The 16,502-nt window shown below is 33.1% G+C and overlaps 1 protein-coding gene across 1 annotated transcript in view; it reads left to right on the top strand.

The window, feature by feature from the left end:
- The window catches only part of DNAJC1 (DnaJ heat shock protein family (Hsp40) member C1), a 187,563-nt gene that overhangs the window by 89,409 nt on the left and 81,652 nt on the right, over positions 1 to 16,502 (top strand). Inside the window, exons 7-8 of the mRNA XM_033100587.1 lie at positions 755 to 845; positions 14,331 to 14,494. Of these exons, the coding sequence (XP_032956478.1) occupies positions 755 to 845; positions 14,331 to 14,494 (255 nt within the window). The remainder of the gene's footprint in view (positions 1 to 754; positions 846 to 14,330; positions 14,495 to 16,502) is intronic.

The following is a 16,502-nucleotide window of genomic DNA, read 5'->3' as shown; positions in this document are numbered from 1 at the left end:
GTGGTGAAAACGATGTTTTTGCTTTTTGTATTGTCAGGATCTTTATATACCTAGAGTATCAACCTGTTTATTTCCATGTCTGTGATTATTAAAGGCCTAGTCGTTTTAGTGCTCTGCTAAAGTCTTGACCGATAGGCCACTGCTTGAGACTTCAGTCATTGTTTCTTGACACCTAAGTATTTGTATGCAGTATGTGTCCTCAATCCTCAGCCCTCCATGATAAGAACTGATCTCTTAGTGTGGTGGGTGGGAGGAGGAATAACAACTTTTACCTGTACCTACATGGTTATATAGAATTCATAATCAGATTTGCATGTAATAATTTTGAAAATTTTTTGGAGTTAAAGGACTAATATGAAAATAGTGTCAGTACGATAATACAATTTACTATACCAAATAATTTAAACAGGTGTGTTTTTCTGCACATTATTGAGAAAGGATACAATTATTAGCACATTATTGAGAAAGGATACAATGGAAAGATACAGGAAGAGTACACTTCCCTTTCCTAATAGCTGAGAGAATTTAATTTATTTAAATTCAAACTCATGTAATATCTGGCTTTAATCAGTTCTGTAAGAGAAAAAATCCGAGAAGTGTTTATTCAGTTTCTTCTGTTCATAAAATTTGATGACATAAACACAAAGGAATACTACTTGTTAAAGAATATACTGCTTTACAATGAAGTTATGTGGAAAATACCATCAAAGCAAACTGACTTTTATGTTAATTTCTTTGTAACTTTTTTCTTAAGGATGCCGGACAGTTTTATGCTAAATATAAAGAAACAAGATTGAAGGAAAAGGAAGATGCGTTGACCAGAGCTGAACTTGAAACACTTCAAAGTGAGTTTTAAACATTATCTTACTGTGTTTACAAAATTATGTAAAACTGATTATTTAAACTTGGGTTTTTTAATTCAGCAGTAATTAATTTTTCTGTGCTTTCTTTGCCACTCTCTACTTAATATAGTACACGTAGAAAATGCTATGTTAGTAATTATTGAACCATCTACAGTTCCATATCAGAAGGAAAGATAAAATCAACATGGGACAGATTGCTCAAGTCTAGGAGACATCCAGAATCTAGAAAGTCCTAAAACACTCCAATGTTGTTGTATTTGTCATTGATGTTAATGCTGATTCTATCCAGTTGATCACCCAACTTGCTGTATTACAGTCATAAGTGAGAAACCTGAAAATATCAGTGATTTTTGTTTTGGAAGTCTTTGTTTCATTTGTTTTATTGTTATATAGTATGAAAAACTGTGACTAAATTATCAGTATGTTGAAATCTTCCACTGAGCACTGAAGACAATTCTTGCTGATTTTAGGAAAAGTTGAACATATTATTAAAGAAGGCATTTTTCCCAGTCCTGGTCTTTTTGTCTAATTTTCCAATATCTCCATCTTTCCCCCACATATACACTCTGTCCCTTTATATTGCTTTATTTTTATTCAGAGCATTTACAGTACTTAACATGAATTAATTTATTGATTTTGTTTACAATCTGGTTGCCCCAATAGAATGTAAGTTTCATGGGGGAAGGGACTACTGTTACGATCCAGGTACCTTAAAGAGTCCCTGGCATATAGTAGGTGCTCAATAAATAGTTGTTGACTGAATTCATGAAGGTGAAATCTCTATTCTTTCATTCCAGTGTGAGTATTTTTGGTTCAGACTTCGTTCCCCTCCAGAAGTGCACGGTGTGCATGGTCCCAATCTGGGTACAAAGATAATTAATACCTGCTCAGTTTACACCGATAAATGGATATACATGCACAGCATACATAGTTTTACAAACAACTTGTGTGCTTTTGAGGGTATGCAATAAGTGCTATCCTGTATCTTATGGCAGTAATTTAGCCAAATCAAACTGGAAAAGAGAAACTGGTATGAGTGTACCAGACATTCATCTCACACATTCAATACATAAAAAATGGTGATACCTATTTCCCTTCAGATGCTGAAAGTCCTCGCTTTCTGCCTTTACCCTGACACCAGACCATGGTTTGAGAAGAGAGAAGAATTACATTCTCTCCAAACCCAAAAGTACATTGCCACTACCTAAAAGTGTGCTTTTGAGGATCTTAGTTTCCTGATCTGTCAAAAAAAACATGTTGGACTAAGTGATCCCAGTATGAGTTTTCTATTGCTGCACTAACAAATGGCCACAAATTAAGTGGCTTAAACGCAAGTTTACTATCTTACAGTTGTATGGGTCAGAAGTCCAACGTGGGTGTCACGGGGCTGAAATCAGGGTTTACCAAGCAGGGCTATGTTCCTTTTCCAGCTCCCGGAGACTTCCCACATTTCTTGGATTATGACCCCCTTCCTCCATCTTCAAAGCCAGCTGTGTTTCATCTGTCTGACTGTCGTCTGTGATCACCTTTCTGTCTGATCATAACTGGGAAAGGTGCTCTGCTTTTCAGGACCCGTGTGATTAGATTGGGCCAACTTGGATAATTTCCCACCTCAGGGTGCGCAGCCTTAATCACATCTCCAATTCCATTTTGCTGTGTGAAGTTAAATACTCACCATTTCTGGGCATTAGAATGTGGTCATGCTCAGGGGCCATTTTCTGCTTATCACAGTCCTTCAGGTGTCTGGGCAGCTTTAGAACAAGGACTGCTGCTGCTCCATCTTGGTGTCTGCAGCGTTGAATATAGTGACCTTGAACAGTAAGTGTTCAATAAACACAATAATAAAGATATGCATTAATGTAATGCCGTCAATAGTGGGAGTGTCATATGAGCACCTGTCCTGTGCAGAGCACTGATTGAAGGATCACATAATTTAATTCAAAAGTTTCAATAATTACAAATACAAAATAATATTCAAATCAACTATATAATACCTTGACAGACTTCTGTTAAGAGGGAAAAGTTTCGGATGATAGAGGTTTACATGTTAAGGTTGACTGATGTGTTTGTTGGGGAGTAAGGGTGAAAAAATTATTATTATTGTTACATTAAACCTAAGATTGAAACCAGAAGCTGATGTTATAGCAGTTGTTGAAATTATTTTAATTAAATTGAATAAATCATGAATAAATGAAACTATAAATGTAATTTTTATATAATTGTTATTTTTAAGTAAAAGTGTTACTTAAAAATTTTCTGATCCTTTTAAGACTTGACAGCAAGGAGGAAAATAGTCACATTTACTACAAGAAAAGAGAAAAATATCACCCCAAAATTTACCTATAGAAGCAGTATAAATACACTAATTTCACTGCTTTTCTAGAGATGCTTTTTTAAAAAAGATATATTTGACGTATAATAATATATTAGTTTCAGGTGTACAATATAAATTCAATATATGTATATATTATGACATGATAACATTAAGTCTAGTTAGCATCCAGTTGTAACACATAGTTACAAATGTTTTTTCTTGTGATGAGAACTTTTAAGATTCTCTTAGCAACTTTCAAACATGCTATACAGTATTATTAACTATAGTCATGTTGTACATTACATCCCCAGGTCTTATTTATTTTATAGCACACAGTTTATTTTTATGCAGTTTTTGTAACAAACCACTTACAGGCTATAATTTGGCATATATGAATTCTCTTATAATAATGGCTTAAGTATGCACACTACAACTTTGAAAACATAAAATATCATAACACAAAAACTTCCTTTGAGGGTTGTGATTATTTTTCCAAAATTGTTCAAATATTTTTGTTCTGCCTAAGAGTTTGATAGCAATTTTCAAACAGGTTTAGTAATTCTGTCCTATTTTGTTATTGTTTAATAAAAATGATTATATAAAAAGATACAAATTTTAAAATCTGAACACTCTGTATGTGCCAGTAAAAACATGTAATAGTCTTCTAAAAAGTTTGAAAGTTCATCACAAACTTATCATTTCTTGAAACTCAAAATGGAAAAACTAAATACTAGAAAACATATTAAAAATAATACTCAGACTAGGCCCTGAGTGATAAGACTCCTATCAGTCATGTTCTGATACCAGTGATGTATTTAGAAAAGGTGATGATATCAACATTAGGAATGTTAAAGTACAGTCACATTACTGTTAATAGTGTCAGAAACTGTCATGTATTTTTTAATGTAGTCTCTAATGGTTACATGCAAAGAATCTTTTAATTAATTTTGTTAACTTCATTACAGTGCTCTGCATTGTATACTGTAGAATTAATACATAAAGGCCCCAAATCCCCCAGTGTGCATTTCATTTGCCCCTATCCTTCTTAATTTTAAAGACCATCATTGGAATACTGAGTTCATAATAACATTTCCATCTGCTTAATTGAGTAAATGCATCTTATGCAGATTAGCAATAGCTATTTTATGCTGCCTGTTTTTCATGACCTAATTGCTAATCTGCCCTCAAGTCTATCTGTTCCACTGCTGAGATTGTGCAGTATCCTCTGAGGGCCACCCTAGGACTACATTGGGCAGGGTGTGGTGAACTTATTAAAAGGGTATTTTAGAGGGGTGGGAAATAAAAAGGGTAATTTCTTAAAAATAAATATTCTTCTGGGAAGTCTTTATGCAAAAAATATGATATCTATTTGGAAAATTGTGAATTCTAAGTACTATCATGAAATACTCCCATACATGAATGGGGAAAAATGCATTTGAGTTCGTTTATAAATAAATTGGTTGTAAAGGTTAAAATTTGAGTAAACAAGGCGGGTGAAGGAAGGATGGAAGTAAAACCTAGTGTTTCCCTTATCTTTTTCTCTGTACCTTATATGACTGAAGAACAGAAACAAAATCAAATAATCAGAATCCTACTGTCAAGTCCTTTTTTGTCTACAGAAATAATGCTTTCAGATATTAATTATGTTTTTCTTTGTGTTTCTTTCCTACTAAATTGGTTTGTGCATTGCATGCCCCAGTGATGGACTGAGTAGGGGTGCCAAGGGGGCAGTGAGGAGGTGGGCGACAGAATATGCCTCTTAAGGGTAACAGGATGGGAATACATTCACGTTCCCTAAGGTAAAGGAAGATTGATTTTCTAGAAAACTCAGGTTCATGAGGAAAGGAGATAGATGCTAGTGCTGGTTTGTAAGTTGACTCAAGGGTTGGTGGACGAGAAGACAAAGGAGACAGGGCAGAGGGAGCCCCAGTTGAGGTTAGAACATTTGCCCTGTGGTAATATACGGTGCTCCGGAGATGGGAGAGTTCTGTCTGAAATAACTTGTGAAAAGGCATATAACCAGTCACCAGCTCCAGTACCTTTGGAAACATGACCAAATAGAAAGTCTGTATCTTCGGAACCAGATTTGTAATAAAACCTAATAGGAGTCCTAGTCCCAAGAGTTTAGGCAGGCAAAGAAAATCTTGAGAATAGTATCGTTTCCTAGTCTTTGCTCTAATAACCATGGAATGTGCATTTTTAAAATCGTACAGCTCAAATGTAAATATTTCAGATCATAATGCTATGCATGCTTAAATATAATGCGGTCTTAGTTTTCCCACTAAATTGATTCCAAAAACTTTGTATCCAATTGAATATATAAACACTTATGGCTGTAGATTCAACAGTTAAAATTTCGACTAAAATTTTACTTCTCAATTTGGAACTGAGTGCCTATTTAATATTATACTTTCTATGAAATAATATATCAGTTTTTAAGCTCCATGCAGTTAACGTATTTTTGTCTTATTTTTACCTATAACCTCATACCCTAGAACAGTGCCAGGCACATGGTGGGTACTCAGTAAATATTTTTTGAATGAATGAATTTAGAAATACTGTATTGCTTGTTTCTGCTTCATACTTCTTAAAGCAAATTATTAAAACTACTCAGCATTTTTGACAAGAGAATCTTTGTCATCAATGATACTACTTTTTTTGTGATCGACACAGCTTATTTATTTAACAGAATATATCATCTTTATTTTCATATATAATGAGATATGGTCCCTTTGAGTCCACCTATGATGCTGTCACTGGAAATTTTACCCCAAATCATAAGTACCTATTCATATAATATTAGGATTTTTTCATGATTGCTACAACCACTGTACTGCTTTTTCCTCCAGTGTTTTCTATTGCAGTAAAATACACATAACATAAAATTTACTATCTTAACCATTTGCAAGTGTAGAATTCAACAGTATTTAATATATTCATAATGTTGTGCCACCATCAACCCCATCCATCTCCCATAGCTCTTTTCATCCTGCAAAACTGAAACTGTACACATTAAACAATAACTTTCCATTCTCACCTCCACCCCCAGCCCCTGGTAATCACCATTCTAGTTACTTACTTTCTGTCTCTGATTTTGACTACTCTATGTATCTCATATAAGTCTAATCATACAGTATTTGTCTTTTTTGTGACTGTTCTATTTCATTTGGCATAATGTCCTCAAGATTCTCCATGTTGTGGCATATGTCAGAATTGCCTTCCTTTTAAAGGCTATTGTATGTACCGTGTTTCCCTGAAAATAAAATCTAGCCGGACAATCAGCTCAAATGCATCTTTTGGAGCAAAAATTAATATAAGACCCGGTCTTATTTTACTACAAGACCAGGTCTTATATATAGAATGTAAGACCAGATCTTATTTTACTATAAGACCTGGTATAATACAATATATAATATAACATAACATAAAATAACATAAATATAAATATCTAATAATATAAATGTAATATAATGCCAGGTCTCATATTAATTTTTGCTCCAAAAGACTCATTAGAGCTGATTATCTGGCTAGAGCTTATTTTCGGGGAAACATGGTATACTCCACATTTTGTTTATCCATTCATCTTTAATGGGCAGGTGGTTTGCTTCTACTTTACAGCTATTGTGAATAGTTCTGCTATGTACATGGGTATACAATTATTTCTTTGAGCTGCTGGTTTCATTTCTTTTGGGTATATACCCAGAAGTGGAATTGCTGGGTCATATGGTAATTCTATTTTTAATTTTTTGAGGAACTGCTATACTATTTTCCATAGCGCTGTACCATTTTACATTCCTGCTAACAGTGTACAAAGGTTCCAATTTCTCCACATCCTCATCAACACAATTTCTTCACATCCTCATCAACACCTGTTTTGGGGTTTTTTAAGTTGTAACCATCCTAATGAGAAACGTCTATTAAAGTCCTACGCCCAATTTTGAATCAGATTGTTTTATGTTGTTGAGTTTTAGGAATTCTCTGTGTAGTCTGAATATTATCCCTTATCAGATACATGATTTACAAATATTTTCTCCCATTCTATGTGTTGCCTTTTTACTCTGTTGAAATTGTCTTTTGAGGCACGATTTTTTAAACTTTCATGAAGTCTAATTTGTCTATTTTTTTCCTTTGTTACATGTGCCTTTGGTGTCCTAGCAAAGGAATCACTGCCAAATCCAATGTCATGAAGCTTTTGCCCTGTATTTTCTTCAAAGACTTTCATAGTTTTAGGTCTTACTTTTAGGTCTTTGATCCATTTTACTACATTTTTGTATATAGTATTGGGTAAGGGTCCAACATCATTGCTGTGCATGTGGTATCTAGTTTCCCAGTCCCATTTGTTGAATTATTGCTTTTTTGTTAACTTTTTACTTTGAAATAATTATAAATTCATAGGAAGTTGCAAAGTAGTATAGAGAGGTCCCTTGTACCCTCCTCTCAGTTTCCCCCATTGGTTATATCTTATATAACTATAATGGAGTATCAAAAGCAGGAAATTGACATTGATACAAAGTGTGTGTATCGTTCTCCATTATTTTAGCACGCCTGTATTCATGTAACCACCTCCCCAATTGACCCCACTACCCTGTTATGGTCACACCTATCTCTTCTCATCCCCCTCATTATTCCTAATATCTAGCAACTACTAATCTATTTTTCATTTCTCTGACTTTGTCATTTTGACTATAGGATTTAGAGAATGTGGTTTTGAGAACCACATTCAGTATGTGATTGGTTTTTTTCATTTATCAAAATTCCCTTGACATCCATCCAGAATTGTTCCATGTATTAATAGTTTGTTCCTTTTTATTAATGAATAATATTCTCTGGTATGGATGTACCACAGTTTAACAATTCACCTATTGTAGGACATTTTGCTTGTTTACAGTTTTTGATTAAGATAAGGCCACTATGAAGAGTCATATGTATTTTTCATGTTTTTATGTGAACCTAGTTTTCCTTTTGGTAGAATAAATGCCCAGAAGTACAATTGCTGGTTGTATGATAAGTTTATGTTTAGAATTTTAAGAAACTGCAAAATTATTTTGCAGAGTGCCTGTACCATTGTATATTACTATCAGCAAGGTATCAGTTAGTCTCCTTGCATCCTTACCAGAGTTTGACACTCTCACTATTTTTTTATTTTAGCTGTTCTGATAAGTATGTAGAAATATTTCATCATGGTGTTAATTTGCATTTCCCTAATGGATAGTGATGTTGAAACATCTTTTCATGTGCTTATTTGCCATCTGTATATCCTCTTCAGTAAAATCTTTCTTCACGCCCTTGGCCAATATTTTAATTGGATTTTTTTTTTTAATATGGAGTTTTAAGAATTCTTTATATATGTGTTCTTCTAGATTTGATTCCTTTTTCAGATATGTGGTTTACAAATATTTTCTCCCAGTCTGTAGCGTGTCTTTTCATCTTCTTAATAGTCTTTCACAGAGCAAAAGTTTTAAATTCTGATAAAGTCCAATTCATTGTTGTTGGTTTCTTATGAATTGTGCTTTTGATGTTATATCGAAGAATTCTTCACCAAAGCCCTAGGTTCTAAAGGTTTTCTCCTATGTTTTCTTCTAAAATTTTGTATAATTTTACATTTAAATCTATGATCCATTTTGAGTTAATTTTTCTACAAGGTGTGAGGTTTATCTTTTTTGCTTATGGATATCCAATTTTTCCAGCACTACTTTTTTAAAAGACTATTCTTCCTCCATTGAATTGCTTTTGCACTTTTGTCAGAAATCAGTTGGGACTTGTATAAAGGCTATTTCTAAGTTCTCTATTCTGTCCTATTGGTCTACATTTCTATCCCTCTACCAATATGACAGTCTTGATTATTGCCACTATAAATAATTCTTAAAATTGTGTACGTACACTTTCTTCTTCAGAATGTTTTAGCTATTCTAGTTCCTTTGCCTTTCCACATATATTTTAGAATAATCATGTTTATATCTACAATAAAATCTTGCTGCAATTTTGATAGGAATTGTGTTAATTTGTGTATCATCAACTTGGAGAGAATTGACATATTTACAATGTTGAGTATCTCTTCATTTATTTATATCTTCATTGGTTTTTCTTTCAGTGTTTTATAGTTTTAGCATACAATTATGTATCTGTCTTACTAGATTTGCATCTGTTTCTTTTTTTATGAGTGATTACAAACGATATTGGGTTTTTAATTTCAGTTTCCAAATGTTCAAGGAAGTCGAGTTGACTTTTGTATGTAGATCTTGTGTCCTGCAACCTTGCTGGGTTTACTCATTAGTTCTAGGAGTTTTTATATAGATTCCTTGGATTTTCTATGGAGACAATCATGTCATATGACCATAGAGGTAGTTTTATTTTTTCCTTGTACATATTTTATTTCCTTTTTGTGCCTTACGTTGCTAGCCAGAACTTTCAGAACTATATTCTGAAAGAGTGGGGAAGAGAGGTCATCCTTCCTTTGTTCCAAATCTTGAGAAACCATTTAGTTTTTTACCATTAAGTATGATGCTAGCTGTTGGTTTTTTGTAGATGCTCTGTATGAAGTTGAGGAAGTTTCCCCCTATTCTTAGTTTTCAGAATTTTTTTTATCATGACTGGGTGTTGAATTTTGTTAATTTTTTTGCATCAATTAATATGATCATGTGATATTTCTTTTTTGTCCTGTTAATATGATGGATTACATGGATTGAACTTTGAATATTGAAGTAGACTTGCATCCCTGCCATAATACCAGGTGGTCATGGTGTACAATTCTTTTCATATGTTGCTGAGTTCTATTTGCTAATATTTTAAGAATTTTTGCCTCTATATTCATGAGAGTTACTGGTCTATAGTTTTCTCTTTTTGTACTGTCTTTTGTATGATTTCAGTATCAGGGTAGTCCTAGCATTGTAATGAATTGGGAAGTGTTCCATTTTCTGAAAGAAACTGTAGAATTGGTTTTAACTTTCTAAACATTCGGTATAATTTGCTAGTGTAACCATCTAAGCCTAGACTTTTTAGGAGTTTTTAAATTACAAATTAAATTTCCTTTATAGTTATAAGGCTTTTCAAATATCTATTTCATATATCTATTTCACGAATGAGTTGACGTAGTTTTTATATTTTGAGCAATTGGGCACTTCCACTAAATTGTCAAATTTATGTGCATAGAGTTGTTCCTAATGTTCAGTCATTATCCTTTTGATGTCTGCATGTCCTATAGTGATTTCTCCTGTTTTCAATGCTAATATTGATAACTTTTGTTTTCTCACTTTTTTTTTCCTTTCTCAGATGTTTGTTTTATTGATCGTCTCAAAGAACCAGTTTCTTGTTTCATTGACTTTTTTCTATTGCTTTTTTTTTCAATTTCATTAATTTCTGTTCTTGTTTTTATTATTTTCTTCCTTCTTCTTTTGGGCTTCTTTTAATCCTATTTGTTGTTTGTTTCTTGATTTGGAAGCTTAGGTTACTGACTTGAGGCTTTTCATCTTTGCTGATGTGAGCTTTTAGTGCTATAAATCTCACTTTTAGCACTGTTTTGTTGTGTCCCACGTTTTAACACGTATTTTCATTTGTTTCCCTTGAAACTTCCTCTTCGATACATTATTTAGAAATACGTTGTTTAGTTTCCAAGTGTTGAGGTATTTTCCTGTTATATTTCTGTTATTGATTTCTAGTTTGATTCCAGTTTCATCAGAAAGCCCATGATTTCAGTTCATTTAAATTAGTTGAGGTGTGTTTTATGATCCGAGATATGGTCTTAGTATATGTTTCATGAGCATTTGAAAAAATGTGTATTCTGCTGTTGTTGAATGGAGTATTCTGTCAATATAAATTGGATCTAGTTGGTTGCTGGTATAGTTGAGTTATTCTATACCCTTGTTGATTTTCTATTTAGCTATCCCATCAATTGTTGAGAGGAGGATGTTGAAGTAATTGTGAATTTACCTTTTTCTCTTTGTAGTTCCATCATTTTTTGCATCATGTATTTTGCAGCTCTGTTGTTTGGTACATACATTCACATTTAGGATTACTATGTTTTCTAGGTGGATTGACCTTTTTCATCAATATATGATGTTTCTAGGATACATGAGGCCCAAAGAAAACCCAGGGAAGTCACCACCTTGGTGTACATTGGGTCCTGCCATGCCTAGCTGGTCTGTCTTCTTCTCTCCAACATTCAAATTCTTGTGTTTGTTTCAGATACAACTTTTAGGATTTTTAGTTTTTCTTGGTGAGGGGACTATAGAAAAGTCCTCCTTCTCCATTTACCTAGAAATAGAAGTTTTATATTTTTAAAGTGACTTTTACATGCTTATTTAAATAGACATCAAACAATTATAATTGTGATGAAACACCCCAGAAATAAATACAACCAACCAGATTTATTTGCTGCTTTTTTATAACTGATTCTCTGTAAGCAGCCAAAATTAGTGCTGATGAGATGGTTTCTAGCTTATGTGTGTTGATCTTAGCAGTACTTTGTTGTTCAAACTAAATTGAAAGAAGCCAAGTAATGTGACAGTTCATAAGGAATCAATTATATGGCTTCTTCCTCTTTTCTGAAAAATAGTTTTCACAAACAAAGACAAAAATCTGGCCTCCCATTAGGGCTCAGATGGTATCCTGGTGACACTATGTTAGATTATTGATACCTTTATATTAGACTCATATGTCATTTAACTTACTAATTTCCTGTTATGGTGTCAGGGTTTTTTTCTCAGTGACCCCACCTGCAAATATCACATTGGGGGTGAGGATTAAGTCATCAACTCAAAAGCCTAGAAGTATTAAGGTATTGAAGCAATATAAAATAAAATGTAGTAGTATATTCCACAATATTTCTAGTTAAGGTAGTGTTCTGTCCAACTAGAACTGTTCCCACAGCACAGTATTCTTTTTATTATTATTGTTGTTGTTATTACTATTAGTTTCAGGTGTACAAAACAACATAATGATTAGACATTTACACACCTCACAAATTGCTAACCCCAGCAAGTCTACTACCCATCTGACATCGTATATAGCTATTACAGTACCATTCACTATATTCCCTATGCTGTACTTTACATCCTGTGAATACATATTTTCTAATATATATATAAGTAATATATATATAATATATAATATCTATACATAATATATATCTAATACATAATATCTATAATAATATATATCTAATATATAACTATATATATCTAATATATATATAACTAATATATATATATTTTTAAGTTATAGTTGACATTCAATGTTATTTAATATTAGTTTCAGGTGTACAGCACAGTGGTTAGGCATTTATATAGTTTATAATGTTATCCCCCCAATAAGTCTAGTACCCATCTGACACCATACATAGTTTTTACAAAATTGACTGTATTCCCCATACTGTATTGCACATCCCCGTGACTATACTGTGACTACCAATATGTACTTCCTAATCCCTTCACCTTTGTCACCCACCCCCCTAACCTCTTCCTATCTAGCAACCATCACTTTGTTCTCTGTATTTATGAGTCTATTTCTGTTTTGTGTGTTCATTTGTTCTGTTCTTTAGATTCCACATATAAATGAGATCATATGGTATTTGTCTTTCTCAGTCTGACTTATTTCACTTAGCATAATATCCTCTACGTCCATCCACGTTGTTGCAAATGGTAAGATTTGATTCTTTTTTATGGCAGAGTCATACTCCATTGTATAAATGCACCACAATTTCTTTATCCAGTCATCTACTGATGGGCATTTTGGTTGTTTCCATATCTTGGCTATTGTGAAAAACATAGGGGTGCATATATTTTTTTCGAATTAATATTTTGGATAAATAACCAGGAGTGGAGTTGTAGTGTAATAAGGTAGTTCAGTTTTTAATTTTTTGAGGAATCTCCATACTGTTTTCCATAGTGGCTGCACCAGTTTTCAATCCAACAGTGCACAAGGGTTCCCTTTTCTCCACATCCTCTCCAGCACTTGTTGTTTGTATTTTTAATGTACATTATTTTTGCCATTTTTTCTATTGGGTAGCTTATCCCCTTGTCAATGTATAAGATCTCTTTATATATTCTATATATCAATCTTCTGTTTGTACCCTGAATTGTAGATATTTTTCCAAATCTGTTCTTTCTCTCTTGATTTTTTATTCTATCATTTTGATAGCATCTGGGTTTTCAGTCCTAGTTAAGATTTCTTTTCTTTAAATAAATAGCACAGGTAGTTTTTTTAGATTTCCTTTTGCAAGATTTTTGTTGTTTTAAAGTCAAATCTCTTATCCAACTGGGATTTATTTTTATAAATGGTATAAGACTGTGTCCACTTTTCTTTCAAATGGGTATTCAGTCATGCCGGCATCATTTATTAAATCCTTTCCCACTGTATTGAAATTATAGATTCTCTGTTCTCTTCTAGGAACTTGTCTATTCCTCTGGCAACATCACATTAATTTTATTACATTGGCATTATATTACATGCACATTGTATTACATGCAGACACACACACTTACATACACACAATAGTGAAGATATGGTTATGAGGCTGGGTGACTTTCACAATAGTAATTAAGAGTGGATTTGCTTCTCAGTGTTAACTTTCTAATCAAAATGGGATTTAATGAGGAGGCCAATTGATAACTATCCCTGATGCTTCCAGATTAATTTTGCCTTTGTAAAATATTGAAAACATGAATGTATACCATTTATTAAGAGCCAATTTTATGCCAAGTAGTATGTTAGGGGATATATAATTTTTCACACATCAACTTCATGAGGTTAGATTTAGCTTTCTTTTACAGACGAGAAAATGGACACTTGTTCTAAAGGTTAAGGTACTTGCCCAATATTATACATGTAATTATTAGGTGGTAAAGGTAGGATTAAAACACTAATGACTAATGGCTCTTCCTATTGTGCCTAAATGAAATGTTTTGTGGAAAGTACTTTGAAAATTAAAGATGTATGTACATTGACATGGTGGTTATATCATAATCATCATTTCATCAATAATGTCTCTGAATTTTATTTTAAAACAATGCAGTAGATAATACACATGTTAAAACACTGTTAAATATTTTGATGAAAGAACAATAGTTATGTGTTCTTTCAAGATATGGTTTATGAATAAAATGTTAGGAATTCTTTTTATACTTTTATTAATTGGTTATTTTAAACATTTTTTTTAGAGCAGAAGAAAGTTAAAGTAAAAAAACCAAAACCTGAATTTCCTGTATATACACCTTTAGAAAGTGCATATATTCAGTCATATGATCATGGAACTTCTATAGAAGAAATAGAGGAACAAGTGGATGATTGGCTGGAAAACAGGAACAGATCACAGAAAAAACAGGTAAAGAAACTTTTAAATGTGTCTTGTGTAAAATACATGGAGAAAAGTACATAAAATGGAGATATACAGCTGTGTATCTCAATGAGTTCAGTGAACTATCATAAGTGAACGATATTCACCATTGCCACGGTCAAGAAATAGAATATTGTCAGTGTCTAGAAGCTTCCCTCATGTTTCCTTCTGGTCGCTACTTTCCTTTTCTTCCAGAAAGATAATGATTAACCTGACTTCTAACACCATAGATTAGTTTTACCTTCTGTTTGTAGTTTATAAATGGAATCATCCTGTCTTTGTCCATTCAAGCTACTGTAACAAAAATACCAGGGGTGCCAAAAAATGTATACACATGACTTGTATTCATCTTTTGTTGTTGGTATATATTGAGTATTACAATTTTAATACAGTTTTTTTTAATACAGTTCTTAAAATGTGTATACATATTTTTGGCACCCTCTGTATAATGGACTGAGTGGCTTAAACCACAGACATTTATTTGTCACAGTTCTGAAGACAGGGAAGTCCGAGATCAAGGCCCTGGCAGATTGTTGTCTGGTGAGGGCCTTTTCTTAATTCATAAATAGCAGTCTTCTTGCTGTATCCTTAACACGGCAGAAGAGGTGAGAGAGCTCTCTGGGGTCTCTTGTTTAAGGGCACTCATCCCATTCATGAGGGCTCCACCTCATGACCTAATCACCTCTCAAAGGCCCCACCTCCTAATATCACATTGAGGGTTAGAATTTCAACATACGGATTTCAGGGGGACACAAACCTTTAGTCCAGAACACATCCCATAGTACTCTTTTGCGTCTGCTTGTCTCTTATTCAGTATTATATTTGTGAGACTTATCCACTATTGTGTGTAGCAGTGTTCATTGCTGTATAATAGTCCATTTAGAAATACGTATAGCACAATTTATTTTTATTGATGATTTGCATTGTTTCCAGTTTTTGGCTGTAAGGAATAATTTTCCTGTGAACATTACTGTGCTTATAGTACACTGTTTTTGGAGTAAAGTTGCAGGGTCAACTTCGGTAAATACTTCTAAACAGTTTTGGGTTTTTTTTTAATTGTTTGTATTAATTTATACTTCAGTAGCAGGATATGAAAATTCCAATTACCTTACAACCTTGCCAACACTAGGTCAGATCTTTTATATTTTAACCATTCTGGTAGGTATATAGGGATATCTATGTTTTCATTTATATATCCTTTGATGAATAAGATTGAACACTTTTTATGTTGATTGAATATTGATATTTTCCTATGTGAAGTGCCTTTTCAATCTTTTCCCCATTCGGTTGCCTGTGTTTTTCATACTGATTTGTAAAGAGTTCTTTATATATTTCAGAAATGAGTCTTGCTCATATTTCCTCCCACTCTGACTTGCCTTTTCACTCTCTTAATGGTGTCTTTTGATGACCAGAGTTACTATTTTTAATTATCAATCTTTTCCTTTCCTTTATTTGGTGTTTTTTGTGTTGTGTTTAAGAAATATTTTCTTACCTGAAAGTCATAAAGATATTTCGAAATCCTTCTAGAACCTGTAATATCCTACTTTTTACATTTCAGATCAGTAATCTGTGTTTGGTGAGAAGTAATGATCAAGTTTAATTTTTTTTTCCAAAAGTTTTCCAAAGCAACTGGCCCAATTCCAATTAATGAAAAAACTGCTCCCTACAGGTCTGCAAATGGCCCCTAGATCATAAATCAAGTGTCTAGAACTGTGTGGGTCTGTTTTCAGACTTTCTACTTCATTCCCCTAATCTACTTGTCCTTGTGCTGACCAGTCTTAATTACTGAAGCTTCAAAACAGACATCTAGGACATTTTCCAGCTTTTTTCTCTTTCTATAAGATTGCCACTTGTCATTTTCCACAAATTATTCAGCTGAGATGTTCAACTGGGATTACATTGAATATATAAATCAATTTTGGAAGAATTGGCATCCGTACAATTGACTGTACAACCCAGGAATAAATCCATTCATTTAGATCTTCAAAAATATTTT

The sequence above is a fragment of the Rhinolophus ferrumequinum genome (assembly GCF_004115265.2).
Source record: "Rhinolophus ferrumequinum isolate MPI-CBG mRhiFer1 chromosome 5 unlocalized genomic scaffold, mRhiFer1_v1.p scaffold_110_arrow_ctg1, whole genome shotgun sequence".
Taxonomy (NCBI): Eukaryota; Metazoa; Chordata; class Mammalia; order Chiroptera; family Rhinolophidae; genus Rhinolophus; species Rhinolophus ferrumequinum.
Note: the sequence above shows the minus strand (reverse complement) of the source record. Positions and strands in the feature narration are given on the sequence as shown.